The following is a 17,969-nucleotide window of genomic DNA, read 5'->3' as shown; positions in this document are numbered from 1 at the left end:
CGACAGCACTGTGTAACGGCGCTGCTACGTAACGGCGAGGCGCGTATTTCAATTCGATGTTAGAATTATTTGTAATAAGAGTTAAAACAAACCGCTGCTATATTAATGTATGACTGATAAATTTTTATATATATATATATATATATATATATTATATATATATATATATATAATATGGATCCTTCAAAATCTATGTACACTGTAATGTACTCAAATTTGAAAATATTATCCGCTGAATATAATTTTTTTCGCCATCATCTGAAATATAATATACTACTAACATAATAATATATATGTTAGAAAAATAGTCAAAATTCTGAAAAAATTAATTGTTTAATATGAATTGCTTATTTAAGTACGCATGAATTCAATTTAAAAAAAATTTTGATAGTTCCAATAAAATCAGGTCTGAGAGGGTAAACTTTTAATTTCAAAATCACTTATTTATATTACTATCCTATTGTCTTAACTCTTATTATAGGAACTCTACTCGATACACTGTGGTGATGTTAAAACGATCAATTAAAAGTTTCAAGAGCTGTAAACATGCGGATTAATTGGATATTTAAATAATGAATTTATCAAATTGTTCGATTAAGTAAGATATTCAACTCATTAAATAAGATATTCAAACTATCCGGATGATTTGAATTTTAATGATAATATTAATGAAAAATAAATTTATATTAATATGCAAAATTATGTTTAAATGAGATAATAAACATAAATTACAAGAAATATAATTGAAAATGTTAATTTTTTATTGCTAAGCACTAGAATTTGTTCTCTTTTAAAAAATAATTTGTTAACTGAAAAAAATATCTATTTTCTGAACTTATATAAATTGTTTAGAATTTTTTTTATCAAAATTGAAAAATATTTTATAAAAATGTTTACAATTTTTAATGATTTATATATTTATATATATATATAAATCATTAAATTATATATATATATATGCCGTTACGATTGGTGACTATACATATAATATATAAAACATATAAATTTTAAAATGATTTTTTTTATGTGTAATAGACATACGAAAGTGATACAATTTGAATAACTTTTGCAATGTTATATTTTGTTCTTTTATTCTACGCAAAAATATTAATAATATGATTTAGGTACAATTTTACAGCATTTACTTAGAAATGATGAATATTATTATTTTTCTAGCACATCAGCACATTTTCCCTAAAACACAATATTCTTCGAATGTTACATGAAAATTAAAAAAGATTAATAATATTGATATAACATTGTAAGAATATTGTGCGCTTATGAGGAATATGGGGTTGTAGCTTCTTGCGCTAAGATACTCGATAATGATTTTTCACATAACATTATCAATGTGAATTCTTTGAGGAGAGGCTTTTCACGGTAAAAGCATTTTACGGATTTTTCACGATTAACAGCGGCCTCGAGGCCAGAGGTTCAATCTCGATCAGAGGCGGCGTGGTGCGGCGCGGATGCGTCTCCGGGATCGCCCATTAACCGTGTGCGTCTAGCGATCCGCAAAAGCGAGACGACGTCGTAAAAGGGGAGGGGCGGTCACGCCGCGGCGCCAAGGCAGCTCTGGGCTCTTTTTGAGCTCTCGAGTAGCATCGCGGGCGGAACGCTTCTTCGAGAGATGCTCCTCCATTATCGTAATTTGCAAATTTCCCCAGGACCGCGATGAAAAACGACGAAAGGCGCCGTGGTTTCGCGTTGAAACGCGCGAGTACGGTGAAGAGGGATCAAGGAGGAGAAGGCAGACCGCTAGGGGTGGAAAGAGAGGAAGATGGCGAGGCGTGGGGAGAGGAGGAACAGGAACCGCGAAGACGGTGGCGGATTGGCGGCCTCGGGCGCGGTTGCGGATTCTCGGCGTGATGCCGGTGATTCGCGGCTTTGGTGCCCAGTAATCCCAGGTCCCCCGCTCGCCCGGCCATATTCCTCCTCCCGCGCAGCTCTCCCTTGGTCTTTGATACAGCGCGGCGGCCCGCTTGTATACTGGCGGGACGGGGGAGCCTCAATCTCGCGGTAAATACAGCAATCGCTCGCGATGTGCCGTCCGCATTAATATAATTAGTCACCGCGAGCGCTCCGAGAGAAACGATGCCGGGGAACGGATTCCGTACTTTGCTTGCGAGTTGCGCTCCGGGCGGCGCACGCACGCACGCACGCACGAACGAACGAACGAACGAACGAAATATCGCAGCCGCGTTTAAGTATTTCGGGGGATGCCAGTATATCGATGACGCGCACCCTCGGGCATCCTATGTCTACGACGCGACAGACCAAGTTACTATCTTGTCGGCTGTTAGCCAATTATGCTCCGTATCATGTCTCGCGCGCGGCACTCGTTCCACAAAATTTTACAGAGAACGTCGGTTGTAAAATTTAGGTACCGATAGCATATTAATTAACATCTTGTATGTCCAGCATGGCTCCGAAGAAGCCCGAGGAACCCGAGCGAAAGCCACTTATCGGTCGCGTTGGTACTAATTTAAAAATGGGCATAGTCGGGATTCCGAATGTAGGAAAATCGACTTTCTTCAACGTTCTCACCAAGAGCCAAGCAGCGGCAGAGAATTTCCCCTTCTGCACCATCGATCCCAATGAAAATAAGTATCTTGATGTACTTGCGTGAATTTTAAACGAAATTATTAGAATTTAAGCCTCAAATATTCTCAATCCTTCTTTCCTATCTTTACAACAAAATTGTATTCCTAAAATATAATTAAGTTATCTATTGATAATATTAATATTTTATTAATTATATTAATATTTTTTCATCTTATTAATCCTTATTAATTGATATTTGTTCCGAAATTTTCTTTATTGGTATTTGCAGGTCTAGTATACTGTAAATTATATAATTAACAATTAACGTATCTTTGCTTAAAGTTAACGTAATTAAATAATTTCTTTTTCATTTTAAAAGTGAAAATTTGAGGAATAAAGTTATGTAACTGTAACTTATTTAAAATTTTGAAAAACATTTATTTTAAACAATTTTTCACAATGTATGTTAAAGAAAATGTAATCTACTGGAATTATAAATATCGATTAAGGTTAATAATTATAATCAATTGAATCAATCTCCATTTTAAATTATACTTTAGGCGAGTTTTTTCATCGATAGATCAATCGCATTGTGCGCAAATGCAATTTGACTCTGTAATCTGCATTTGCACATAATGCGATTTGATGAATTTAAAAACGCATAATACAATTGATGAATTTTAAAACTCGCTTTATCTTACAAAACAAAATGGTAATCTAAACAGCGCATATATAAATCATTTTGATTTCGCTTGTTTAACCTTACTTGCATATGCAGCTATGTGACAAAATATTGAACTGAAATTAAAATCATTGATAAATTACTTTAATTACACAAAAATGTGTGATAGACGTTTAGAAAAGCCCAGGGAGAATCATGCTGAGAGAATTTTTATTGAATCGTTTATGAAAAAAAGAGGCTTTCTACAATTAATTGAAGAGTCTCAAAAGATTTCTGCACATGCATCTTCCTCAATTGTGTATCCAAAGGCTAATTTATATTACGCTTTTGCTGAGGATGTACATCCGATGAAAAGGATTGTCACCGCTTCTAAGTTTTTTGAAAAGGAAAAGCTTTTACCGCAACTTGTATCTCGCAAAGAACTCTTTACAAATCAGGAGCTTTATTCGAAAGACGAAGCTGTAAATCATTATCTTAGAACCGATCCACCGAGTTTCGTTATTTTTGGAAAACCTGGATTAGATCACGCCAATATTGCATCGGCAATAGCTGATGCTTGGAACTGTGTTTTACTTTCACCTACGTCACTAATTCGACAAGAGACCGATGCTAGTACTGACAAAGGTCAATACTTGGAAAGACTTTTGCGACTCGGTAGATCTATAGGACCGGAAATTCTTATGAACTTGATACGTTGCAGACTCAGGACGAGGGATGTCAAACACAGAGGTTACGTCATTGGCTGTTTACCGTTTATTTCTAACGATGTAAGCTTTAATTATCCATCGTGTTCCAATCCTGTTTTGAATATAGATGACACTTACCCAGAATTTTGCGAAAATACGATGATTGAATCACACGAGACACATAAAGATCGTTTCACATTTGATAGTTTAGGTTGTACGATGCAATTTGATTATGAACGAGAAATCCCTCGACAGATCGATGAAATATTTACTATATGGCCAAGAAAGCCTCTGATAATTATTTATCTTATATGTCCAAAACAAGACATTGCTAGTAAGTGTGCGCGGCAGCGCATAAACTATCTGACAGGCGATATTTTTGATGAAAACGAATTCGTGACGCAACTATCCGAACACGACGAATCGGATACCCCGTTTGATTTCTTTCAAATTACAAACAAACAACTGGTCATGGATGATGATCAAAGATTGGTAAAACTAATACCTGACATAACACACAATGTTAAGACACAGTGTGATCTTTATGAACGTTTGGCGTTGCCAGTAATCGATAAATGGATTCTCGCTCATAATCCCCAATATGTGATCCGCGTGGATGGCCGTAACTCCGTGCGACGAATACTTCACATCCTCAAAACGCGTTTGTGTACTTTGGCATTACTGCCATCGATTCTTCCAAAAGGAATGATCGAACAGAATGACACACTTGGAACATCTTTTCTTGGAACATCTCCAAAAATGAACTTGAGCGATGAGCTCGCAAAAGAATCTGCTGAAGAGGCTTTCGAGATTTTAAGACTAAGAGAAGTTGTATCTCTCAGATTCCCCTGGAGACTTTCCGCGTGGAAGTTTTACTGCCCTGTTGAGTTAGCACAAGGACGAACCGTTAAGGGACTTCCAAAGCACGCGGTGCGATTCTTGGACATGATTTTTTTTCTCTCTTCTCAAGGAGCTACAAATTTGTTCATTGAAAATCCGAGAACTTTCTTATTGCCACCGAATCCGCGACCAACCTGCAAGATAGCTGTGTTTGGGCCAAAATACGCTGGTAAATCGGAACTTAGCATAAGATTGGCGGAGGTTTTCGGCGGAGTTGTGATAAATGTTGATGAGATTATAAAAGAATTAGTTAAACAACGCGAAAAGTATTCGATTCAAGAGTTTTATAAGAACGATTCAAATATAGAACAAGCGTCGCTGAAGCCTATCGACATATCGGTTGATGAAAAGGCTGATATTATTATACAGAACATCAAGCGAATACCTGATGAAAAGTTAGAAGAAAAACTTCGAAGAGAAGGTGGATATGTTATCGATGGAATATGTATAGACATCGAAGTTTGGCGAAAAATTGTTGACGAAGCTAACATCATTTTTGAAGACATTATCGTTTTATTTGAAGAAGAGCCGTATACATACTTATTGAATAAATTTCGCACTTTTTCTCATCTTGATGATTCTATACATGATACGGAGGCAGATGAAGAACAAATAATATTACATGAAGATGCAGAATGGGAATATCTTGAACATTTAACGCAATTTGAATCGGAGTGGACGAAATTCGAGGAACAAATTTCTGAATTTAAAGGAAATATGATAAAGTGTAATCTCGCGAATATCGAAAATATAATGGAATATGTAATAAATCACATTAAATTTCGTTTCGATTTTACAACTATCACCAGGAACGTCGAAAAAAAAATAAAGAGAATGAAATATTGACCGAAACAACAGATAAAAATGAAACAAATTTGGCTGATAAAGATACTGAAGAAAAGGAAGAAAAAAATCTGACATACACTATCGATCTTGCCACAGCCGAACGACTTCTCGATTGTGGTTACTATTTCCTCAGTTCCTTCGGTCGATGGTGTCCCGTGCAACTCTACACTAATACGATACCAATTCAAATGTTTCTGCCGATGAAAGCTCGTGGTCAGATTTTTCCAGTTGTGTACCGTCCGTATATTTATTTCCTTGCGGGTGAAGAAGCGCTCTCGGCATTTCTAAACAATCCATCGAAGTATCTCATGCAAGATGTCCATCCGCCGCTTCTTCCGCTTCGAATTTCCATCATCGGACCGCCGAAATGCGGAAAAACAACATTAGCGAATCGTTTCTCGAAAACATATGGCTTGAAGATAATTACTCGCGGCAAGGCGTTGCGCCATATATTGAAATACTATCCTTGGACCGAATCGGCGAAGATCATCGAAGATCAACTTCGAACTGGTCAGGCTACTTCGATCGAATCTGTAGCATGTGCCATCGAAATGTCATCTATAGGAACACGCGCTGTAACTCAAGGTTATATCCTGGATGATTGTCCTTCAAATCTTAAGGAAACCGAGCAATTAGTTGTTTTAGGAATACAGCCAATGATTGTGCTTGATTTCAAAGCGGATCTAGAGTTCTGTCTCGAATGCCTGTCTTGGGATAATGATGATACCAGAAGTCCATTGAATTTCTCCGCCAGTTTTCTGTCGCGATGTTACGAAGATTGGCAAACGGATCAAGCGAGTTTTCGAGATTGGCTAAAAAGGTTCTGGCAGAACGTAATCGAATTGGATGCTACTAAGAGTAAGTGGCATGTGTGGACACGTGTAGATCACGCGGTATGCTCACGATTTGCTGATATCATGCTTTACTTTTATGAGGCAAATTTGGATAAGGTTCACAGTTTGAAGCAAATGTGCGTATCACCATACGAATTTCGATCGCTTCAGAGTCGATACGAATCGTACTGTCCCGTTTGCTTGTTTTATGAAAATATCTTGAAAACTTCTGGCCAATTTGTACCCAGTCAAGGAATGGTCCAATTTAGAGAATATTTTTATTGGATTTGTCCGCAACATATAAACGCCTTCGTTAAAGATCCATTGCATTATCTTTCACCTGTTACTGCGTCTCTTGTCGAGGAACGACCTCGGATATTGCAAAAGACAGTCGATGTGGAGCACGCTTGTTGGGCTCAACGTCTCCAGGTCGGCGGGTTATGTCTAGTAACTTATGTCGACTGCCTGCCAAATCGCCAGCTAACACCAGGCAGAGCCGATTTGGGTGCTATCCTTAAGAATAAAGTATATCTCTTCTGCAGCGAAGAATGTCGCGAAAAGTTTCTCGCGCAGCACAGTAAATACTCTGAAATGGATATTTTTTCGTTTCCTCGCGAACTTCTGCCGATCGAAGAGCAACGTTTGTCGGACGTGGTTTTCCTGGAGCAAACGGTAGCGAAAATGTTGGTCAAAGCTGTAACTCTGGTTAGCACCCGACGTCCGAAGATATTCGGCTTGTCGGCGGCTGTCAGCGCCGCGATTTACATCGGCATTTACTTGAAGACGCACAATGTGATCGAAAAAAACTTGACCGAGATGGATATTTACAAGATCGCGTGCAAGCGACTCGATGGACGAAACAGAATTATAGAGATCGTTACTGACACTATGAAAAAGATTAATCCCTATGTATCTGTACCAAAATAATGTTAAATATTCCTTATACATTACATGGACACGTTTATCTAACAATAAGTTATGAGTGTATGTTCTATGAAACATTGTTAACTCTCCGAAGCTGACGCCAAAATCTATACAGTTATTGACACTGGATTTGTAATACTGACTTTAATTAATAATATTTTGTCAGTAAACAAACTATTTTAAACTATTTTAAATTAATCTATTAATATTAATATTAATATTAATTACTAATTGTAATTAATATTAATAGATTGATTTAAAATATTGACGATGTTCTTGATTTTTTATTCTTTTAGAGCATTAGTAATAATAACTAAAAAATGTTTAAAAAAAAACTACAGATTTTCAAGCAGTATATATTTAATTATTTAACAGCACAATCGACTGTTAGTTAAAACAACTAAATAAATACATATGTCTTAAAAAATTATATTTAAATTATAGCAATATGGCAACCATTTTTTCCTATCAATAAACAATGAAAATTGAATTGTTTGTCATTTTTAATAGAAAGATTTATTATTGAATGAGTCTAATAGATCTACCGCTCAGCTTCGTAGGGTTAATCATTTTTACATCGTCAAGAATTCAAGCTATTCAATTCTTTTTTTCAGCACGTCGCGTTCCGGTGCCTGACGCGAGATACGACTACCTCTGCGAATATTTTAAACCAGCTAGGTAAGAAACAGGCAAGAAATGTTCCTAAAGTACATTGAACGTAACGTAGGGTAAATGTGTACAACAGAATGGAAGCATATAGTGCCGCGTAAAGATGCACCCTCGTGAAGGGAAACGAGTCGGAATAACGGGGGACATTTCCATACTTGTTCACTTTTATTCCTGGAGAAAGACGAGAGAGTTGGAAGGGAGCGAGGGGCGATCTGCAATGCAGATTGGTCTAAATTCGTCTACGAAACGCGAAACGTTCTCGTTCGCCGATGTTGCGTTTCTTTATTCGCCTCAGCACGTGATGTGGCAATCTTAAAGCCGGATACAGACTTAGTGCAATGGCACACAAAGAACTTAAGCAGTAAAACGTAAGCAGTAAGCGAATTGGCCAATCACATTAGAGACCGTAACATAAGCAGTAGCCAATCCAACATGTTGATTTCTTTACTGCTTAAGTTTTTTTGTGTACCATGGTCCTTACATAACAAAACATCGCGAATGTCACTGCGAAGAAGACAGCATACAGTGTTCAAAACGCCGCCGTTAACATTATCGCACTTTTCTCAATTTGTATTCCCGATATGAATGGTTCCGATAAAGTGATCAAAAGAAAAGACTTTCTTATTAATAGAAAAATATGGATAATTTGAATTGTTATGAAATATTATATTAATATTTTATATAAATCCATTTATATTTTAGATAAATCCGTTTCGAATTATTTTTATTAAAATATTAAAAATTTTTATTAAAATATTAAAATATAATACTTTATTAAAATATTAAAAATAAAATTTCTTTAATTATAAATTTATTTATTAAGGTGCAGACGAAGTTTACGAAAGTTTCTGACTATACTTCAATAATGTTCCTTTTGGATAAGCTACGCTTTCTCCTCGCTCGGTTTCATACTGGGCTGATGTCTAAATGTGAAACGCACTTGTCTTGTGCCAGATTCGATAGGAATCGAAGCATTGAAAATGCGAAACAGCGTCGGATCAAAGAGCGGCCGATTCATCGGGACCCTCTAGTCCACCCTATTATCGTCGCGTCCTCATCGTCTATGTATCGGACAACCCCGACTGTCGGCACGTGTCGGATGATTCGACGATCCGTGATGAAAGCCGGCTAATACACCAATCCCTCCCCTCCCTCCCTCCGTCTCTCTGTTCATCAGTTCGTCCACTTTCACCGACGCCTCCCTTCAAAGGCTAATTGTTTAATGAGCCCGTTGGCATTAGCATTTAAATACACCTCGTTGTCACTATCGTCCCTCCTCTATTTCCATTCTGCGCGCGTGCATCACGCGGTAAATGCTTTCGACCTTTAATTCGCGATCATCAATGATCTCAGTTGAAATCAGTGTACGCGACAAGCGCGTTCTCGAAATACTATCCTCGTATAATAGACACATCATTCCAATTTATACCCGTTTCTATCAATATAGATTAATTTTAATTTTGATTTAATTTACTTTTTATCTTTTTCTAATTCTTAGAACTTCTAGTTTTAAGAAAAGAAAATTAAATTAAAATTAATCTACATTGATAAAAACGGGCATAAGTTAGAATGGGTATAATCTACATAAGGTGTATTTCGAGACCGCATTTTTTTTCTTAATTAACACATAAGTTATGCATATTGCAAAAAGTTATACAATAAAGAATAAAATTAAACCGAAATTACAGTTATTCATTGATATAGGATTAGACTTTGATGATTTTATAGCTAATAATTAGAAGGGTGCATCTTTATGCCGTTCTTAACATTTATCCTTATCCGATAATAATAATTAGAAATTCGGATTTCCAGTAAAGTTCCAGCCTTCTTGCATGTAATGGATATTGCTGGTCTAGTAAAAGGTGCCTCTGAGGGACAAGGTTTAGGAAACAGTTTTCTCTCGCACATCGGAGCTTGCGATGGCATTTTTCATCTCTGTCGTAAGTATGCTACTATTGAAAATGTCGCCATTTGTTCCAATGTTTATTCGATTTGTTTCCATTATTAATAACATTTTAATCGTTTCAAACTGACGTGACGCAATAAATAAATAAATCGCTGAGAAGATACTTTCACAGAACCTTATCAAACATGGAATCGTAACAATAGCGATTACGGCGAAAGAAGGAAATTTTTATTGATGAGATCAAGCGATATTTACTTTGCGCCCGTTGATCGTGCAATCGCGATTGCAAACTTATTTTTACGACACACATGTACACCTTGTTGGCATTACGAACATGTGTTGATGGTTTAACTATCTTCCTGGAAACACATTACATTATTGTCCCTTGCGATAATCCAGATCGATCAACTTGCACCTATCGTTGTGGACGTGTCCTTGTCTATCTCACATAAATACAAGAAATTATCGTAACAAAATATAATTTTAAAAGACGTCGTAACAAATTATCGTAACAAAATATAATTTTAAAAGACGTCAATTTTTTTTATAGAACGCATGTTCGATTACTAACGCGTATTTAATGTGGACTTTAATTGACTATTTTAAAATTTCAAATTTTTAAAGAAATTCGATTTGAAACTGAAGAACTTAATTGATTAACAAACATCTGTATAACATATAATTTTGAAATATTTATTATAATCAAAATATGTAGAGAAAATATTGTAGTAGAAATTATTATATTTTTTTTTGAGTCTTGTTAAACTAAAATATAATGACAAATATTTATTAATTTTATTACTATAATGATTGACAATCAATTATATATGCATTTCGATCAATTACATTAATAAAATTACAATGCACATTGCGAGAAATTATGTAGATATTTCAAATTGTTATATGTGTAAAAATATAATGACACAATTAAGTTTTTCTAAAAAAATTATTGCGTGATAAAACAGTTTATATAAAATTTCTATACTCATCTTATAAAACTTTTTTTTGATGGAATTCAATCACTTGAAATTGTATATTATGATATTTGAATAAGACTCTTGTAAGATATAAAACGTATATCCTTGAATAAAAATATCATATTTTCCGTTATAATATCAGTACATTCTAGTATACATAACAAAAATTGTTGTAATCATTATTACAATATTTCTCCGTAGAATGTAAATGTTACCAAATGAAAAAATAAATTTGTCATAATATTCATGAAAAGACACATAATTGTCAACAAAAATTAATGGCACTTGGTATTTCTCATATCTACGAAAGCCACAAGTATCTATGTACTTTTCGCGATAATGTACAACACGTAATAATCATTAAACGACTGCTGATTCCTTTGAGAGAATGATCGTTAGGTATATATTATATTCATAATGAAAATAACATTTCGAAGTAGTTTTACTGGTTAATGCGCCTTGCCAGGTCGCTGACAGGTGGTAATTTTTTCAATTAAACCAACCTGGCAATCTTCGTGTGGCAGTGGCGGTGGCGGTGGTTCGTTTAAACAGTCGACATGCGAGCCTTGCATTGAGGCGTTACTTAAGTACGAGCATCGTGCAACCCCAGTTTCGAGATTACGTTTCCTGACTTGGCGCGAGAGATCTGTTTACTTGTGTTTTATTAGGTGCCTTCGAGGACGACGATGTGACCCACGTGGAGGGTGACGTCAATCCCGTAAGAGACCTTGATATCATTAGCGAAGAATTACGACTGAAGGATGTGGAATTCTTGAACGTCCACCTCGAGAAGCTCGAGAAGCTTGTGATACGCGGCAATGATAAGAAGCTGAAGCCTGAATACGTGAGTATTTGATCATTACGTTTTAATAAAATAAATTCTTTAAATGGAGAAACCCGTTTTGTCTGTATAAAAATATAATTTCAAAAGAGGAGCAAATTCTACGGAAATTCTATATCTGCTAAAAATGGTTGCGTTCAGCAGAAAAAGCAACTTTGCAACTATTGTAAAACTCTTTAATATGGTCGAATCTGCCTTTAGTTCCTTATTGAATCTAAATGTATAAACTAATTTATTAAATAATTTTACAACAGTTGTGTGCGAAGCTACTTTTTTTTTACTGAATGCAACCATTGTCTTTATTTGTCATTATTGCGGAGTTAAACCTAATTTACAATGCTCTTACAGTGCTCTTTGTTCAGTGCTGTTTTTCGTTTTTTGTCTCTTGTTTTTTTTCCCTTTTTGTTAACCGTTTTATTGACAATCGTGTTTTTTATCTGTCTGAAATTTGTCAACTTTTATCTCGAGCAATAGGAAATGAAGAAATAGAATAAGAGACAAAAAGGCAAGAGATAAAAAAAATGATAAAAAACAACAAAACAGGAAATAAAAAATATATTCTAGATTAGACTTTATCGGCACAACATTCACTACTATAACGTATAATGTAACTTATACATTTTCGCTATGTATGCAGTGGCAGTATACATACGTTGTGTTTAACTATCGTGATAATTTCATAGGAAAACGGAGACATCGTAAAATGCCATCGAACGATGATAACGATCCAACTGATAATTCCATCAATATGTGAATAAATAACATACTTATAGTACTCTCCATAAGTTTGGGAACACCCTACGTTTTACAGATTTGTAAATAATTATTTAATTGAAAAAAGAAATAAAAAGTACATACGTTGACTATAGCGTATGTATGTACTTTTATTTTGTCTTTTTTCAATTAAAGATTTAATAACATGCACTATTAAAATATTGAATTTTAATTAAAATGCGATTCATAAATGAAATCTGATTCTTCGAAGCCATTTTACAATTTTTACGGAGTCTGAAATCAACTTGCGACTCAAATAGTTTATCATCTTTTATAGAAACCGTTAAATTACAATTAAATGACCTGTGTATATACAACATAAGTACGACGTTGCAAAATAAGTGACAATATACATATAAATAATAGATCAAAGTGCGAAATTTAATCTTGATCGCTCCGATGCTGTAATTGTCCAATATATTTTCGGCATGTACAAATTTATAGGTTTTTTAGATAAATGTTTATCATCATTTAGTCGTCTTACGAAATATTTAAACCAAAAACATGTATAGATCGATGTCATGTAATGGCTTTCCTGTAAAACGTAAGGTTTTCAAACTTGTGGAGAGAATACTGTATACATATAGTATATATCACTTCCTGTACTAACTAGTGATAGCATGTAAGATGCAAATTGCGTAATCGCATATTCGACTCACTCGATCATTTATTTTTCTTTCGACTTTATCGAAGCTGTCGAAAGGATCGTACACAGTTCTTATGTTGTCGACGAAATTGGCTGTAACTTTGCTTTTATTTTATAATTTATGTTCTTGTGATCAAAAGTTAATATTGTCACAATGCAAATAAATCGTTTACCTTCTACAGGTAATAGAAAGTTTAAAATGTCATGTTTTATATGTGGTGATTACTTTTTACATTTCAATCAATCAATATCCAAGAAATATCAGAATGAAGAAAAATAATAGCATTTTTTCAAGAGAGCATGTTTTAAAAATAATGCAAACTCGATTCCATTTCACTTATTAACTATAAAATAAAATAAAGTTGCAGAGAGTCAATTTTTTGTCAGAAACTACTTCTGATGAGAATTATGTAGAATCTTTTCTATGAATTTATATACGAAATCGCGAAATTGTGATGTGTAGTAGGTGTATCCGTATTTTTAACAAAAAAGATCAATCATTAAACATGAAATCGATCTTATGTCTAATCGATTTTACTGAACTACTCTTCACGAGAGTCTAAGGAATTTTCTTGCGTTTTCCTCTCGCTTGATGTTCATACGTGGCACAAGAACGTCTAGCGACAGTTGCAGCCCCTTTTGTCAAGCCAGTTACGAAATTACCGAAGAAATTAAGAGAACGCGGACGAAATGAGGCTTCCTGGAACGAGTCGATCGTCGGATTTACCCTCCTTCCGCGGATTGACCCACGGCAATTACCGATCTCCCCCTTGTTCTCGACTTTGCAATTTGGCAAAAGTTTTTCGAGAGAATTCGAAGCTACCTTTTCGTCCTTTCTCTCTTTCTCTCTCTCTCTCTCTCTCTTTCTCTTTCTCTCGGCAAAGCTAATGGGACCGCGCGCTCAACTAATCCAGCACGATCCTCTAATCACGATTCGATCGCGAAATTATCCTACTCGATGGCCCCACGTTCGTGCATCTGAATGTCTGGCGAGATCGATGAATGTCGAAGTCGTTACATTTGATTGTCGAGAAATAAGGTCGTTACGCAACAGGAATGAATTTCGGGATTAAGTGGAATTTTTCAATCCATATGTTGTAGGATACACTTCTAAAAGTAAAGGGCGTCTTGACGGACGAGAAGAAACACATTAGGTTCGCCGATTGGAGTGCCAATGATGTGAGTTTAAACATTTTATATTTCTGTATAATATATTTTATCGTGATTAACCTTTCAATCTTCCATTATATTTTATCATGAGTATAATATGCTGTATGGCATATTAATTCAATCCAACTGTGTGTGCGTGCGTGTGTGCGCGCGCGCTTATAATTTTTATAAAAATATATATAAAAATGAACATATTGCAATAAATTTTTTTTCAATCAAAGTGTCACTCATTAAGGAATACAACATATCAAGCAATTATATCTTTATTAATAAAAGGAGGTTCAATAAAGCACTAAAGTAAACAAAAATTTCTTTCAAAAAAACTATTTAGAAAAAACAAAACTGGATATGCTATACGAAGAATAGCATTGAAAGATTAAAAGAATTTTCCACTTTGATTTTACATTTGATGAATTTTTAGATCGAGGTATTGAATAAGTATCTGTTTCTTACGTCGAAGCCGATCATCTATTTGATAAACCTATCGGAAAAGGATTACATACGCAAGAAGAATAAATGGTATGCGATATAATGGACGAATTAATATCTCCCAGTTCATTGTATCTCTCACTATTCTTTGTAATAGGTTAATCAAAATAAAAGAATGGGTCGACAAGAACGATCCGGGCGCAGTGTTAATTCCTTTCAGCGGCGTCTTCGAAAACAAGATTCTCGATATGGATGAGGCGGAGCACGCAAAATACTTCGAGGAACACAAAGTCACCAGGTTGGTATCTCTCGGCCTCCTCTGGTCCGTTATAACGATTATTATTACTTTTAACCCTCTAAATGTTGTTGTGTCGCGCTCGCAAATAAGGGGGTACAGTCCGGAGCTCCGCGTCGTTTACCATCGCCTTTAAAACTTAGAGAAATTCGGTAGTGTAGTTCTCGCATAAGTCGCTTGTTGCCGGTTGGCGACGAAGCGCCGCAAGATTGCAGGGAAAAGAAGGTCGGACGTTCGTAAAATCGCGCTGCGGACGCATCTTCTTCGACCGAGTTTGGGCAGTTCCCACATTTAGCTATGCATCGAATTATTCTCTAACGGTAATAATGATGGTGGGCATGGTCGGCTCGGCGTCTAGACCCCCTGTCCCACTCTTACCACGTGGGACGGCTAATAAAAACCGTAACCGGCACGGTCGCGGCGCATTATGTTTTTACGAACGGCTATTCAAATTCTTGCAAAATTGCATAAAAACCCCTCCCGCCCTCGCGGGCACGCCGATAATCGAGGAGGGTGGGTGGAGCGAGAAGTAATCGGTGATGGTTCGGCAATTCGATTGGTTAGCGAGTCATTCGTACCCCAGGGCGATACGAGCGTTGTACGCATATACAGATATACAGACTTGCATCACGATCTCTCTCTTCTTTTTTTTTTTTTTTACTTTGTCGAAATGAATTTTAATCGAGCCGTACGGTACAGTTATAATTATGAGTCGGAGACTCAATTAGGGCATTGAACAACATTGAATTAAATCCGATTCGATACACCAGAATTACCAGAAAGTACTTTAATAAGCGAGAAAGAGAGACGAATGTTGGGAAAATATTTTAATGAAATAGTGGTGAGCGAGGAACGTTTGGTATTTCCCGCGACATTCATTATATAATATTTTCTGAACTTTCTCTCACAGCTAGCGAGTTAGTGAGGAAGTAGAAGAGAATCCACGATACTTCCCAAGTTTGCCTAATGATCGGGGAATACAAACGAAGGGACGAAAGATACCATGATTTTATTTCGAGACCGCAGATAACTGAGGGCGCCGGGAAATAGGTCCCCGACTGGAGTCGAAATGATAAAATTGCGGTATTAAGTCGTTCGGCTTTATGTGTATTCTTTGAACTCTCAGACTTTCGTCAGGCCCACCGCGCGTTGGACGGCTCCACTTGCGCTAACCCGTTATTAGACGATATTTGGCCCGAGACAATCTTATTCCACAACTTGAACACTTCCCGCTTTGACCGCGGACGCGCCTCATTTTTTCGTGATTCGCGGAAAGTAAGAAATTTACACCTCGTTGTGTTCGGCATATAGCTGACGGTATATAGCCTATCTTAGTCTCAGCAAAGAAACACATTTATTCATTGTATATTTCTTTTCTTTGTATAGTGCGCTCGATAAGATCATTGTACAAGGATACAAGGCGTTACAGCTGCAATATTTTTTCACGTCCGGTCACGATGAAGTCAAGGCGTGGACAATTCAGGTAAATATAGAATTCAATAGCAATAAAGTTAAATAAAAATTAATTTACATTTAGAAAATTTCATAATTATATTGGAAAAATTATATATTAAAATAGTAAGATTATATATTAAATAACATTAATGATAATAAGAAAAATATGTATTATGTATTTTTTGTCTCTTATCTTTTTATTATACTTATTTTTATTAATTTACCGTTTATTAATATATAATAATTTTTAATAATATATAATAATAGTTTATTAATATAATAATACCGCATATTAATGTTATAATATGGAAATATTATATATTATATGAAAATATTATAATATGGGTTTTTTTATTTTACAGAAAGGCACAAAAGCGCCTCAAGCTGCGGGAAAAATACATACAGATTTTGAAAAAGGATTTATCATGGCAGAAGTGATGAAATTCGAAGATTTCAAGAACGAGGGCTCGGAAGCAGCAGTAAAAGTATTTGAATTATAGTTATAATTTTTATATTAAATGATACGTGACACATTTCCTACTGTTACATACGTTTTATTTTGTTGTTAGGCTGCCGGAAAGTACAGACAGCAAGGACGTAATTATGTAGTCGAGGATGGCGATATTATTTTCTTCAAATTCAACGCAGGCGCTGGATTAAAAGACGCGAAGAAGAAGTGATGGCACGCGTTTCTCATGTTGTTGCTGGTCCATCTATACATCAACATGATTCTGTTATCCTGTTGCATGCATCATCCTCGCGTTAATCAATCCAACTCGCTTCCCGATCCTCCCTGACTTTTTCATTCACGATAAGCATGTATACACGCTAATGTGATGATCGATAATGATAATTATTTTTATATTTTGATTCCACGGAATTATAAAAATTAATCGTGCTCGTGATGCGTTTGCAAAAAAAAAAACATACTGGAATAATCCAATATTCTTGTTCCAAATTATGCATAGAGAACAATTCGAATATACATATATAATTTTTTTTATAAAGAACAATATTGTCTACGCAAAAGAAAAAGGTAACATTTTCACGTTTATTTTCACGTGTACATAATTATCTGATTATGTAGATCGCATTCTATCTATATTATTTTTCACTTTTTATCTTTGTGAAAATGTGCTGACAGAATAAGGAAAAGAGAATGAAAAAAAAGGGTCGACGTGTACGTAAAGCATTTCTTTGTACTTTTCTGTATTTATTCTACAAATATTAAACTACATTGACGTAAAAAGATTGTAGCGGCTTCGTCATTTGCGAATGCGAATTCTATTGCTAGTTATAATAATATTAATAATTAATTATTCTGACAAGATGCGCTACAATCGATAAAAAAATCGCACGTAAAACTTAGTCGTCAACGATTTTATCCTCTAT

General features: G+C 35.4%; 2 protein-coding genes across 2 annotated transcripts; both read left to right on the top strand.

Annotated features, from left to right (window-relative positions):
- Positions 1-2,422: 2,422 nt before the first annotated feature.
- LOC105619398 (obg-like ATPase 1) lies at positions 2,423-17,257 on the top strand. Its single transcript, XM_012200918.1, has 10 exons — positions 2,423-2,603; positions 8,033-8,093; positions 9,897-10,024; positions 11,636-11,811; positions 14,330-14,407; positions 14,820-14,917; positions 14,985-15,125; positions 16,509-16,605; positions 16,940-17,062; positions 17,147-17,257. Exons 1-10 carry the CDS (start codon positions 2,423-2,425, stop codon positions 17,255-17,257), a joined length of 1,194 nt encoding a protein of 397 aa, XP_012056308.1.
- LOC105619397 (adenylate kinase 9-like) lies at positions 3,385-7,418 on the top strand. Its single transcript, XM_012200917.1, is given in 2 exon segments — positions 3,385-5,607; positions 5,610-7,418. Coding segments are annotated over 2 exon segments (4,032 nt in total).
- Positions 17,258-17,969: the final 712 nt, after the last annotated feature.

The sequence above is a fragment of the Atta cephalotes genome, assembly GCF_000143395.1.
Source record: "Atta cephalotes unplaced genomic scaffold scaffold00021, whole genome shotgun sequence".
NCBI lineage: Eukaryota > Metazoa > Arthropoda > Insecta > Hymenoptera > Formicidae > Atta > Atta cephalotes.
This window is presented reverse-complemented; position numbering and strand designations above follow the sequence as displayed.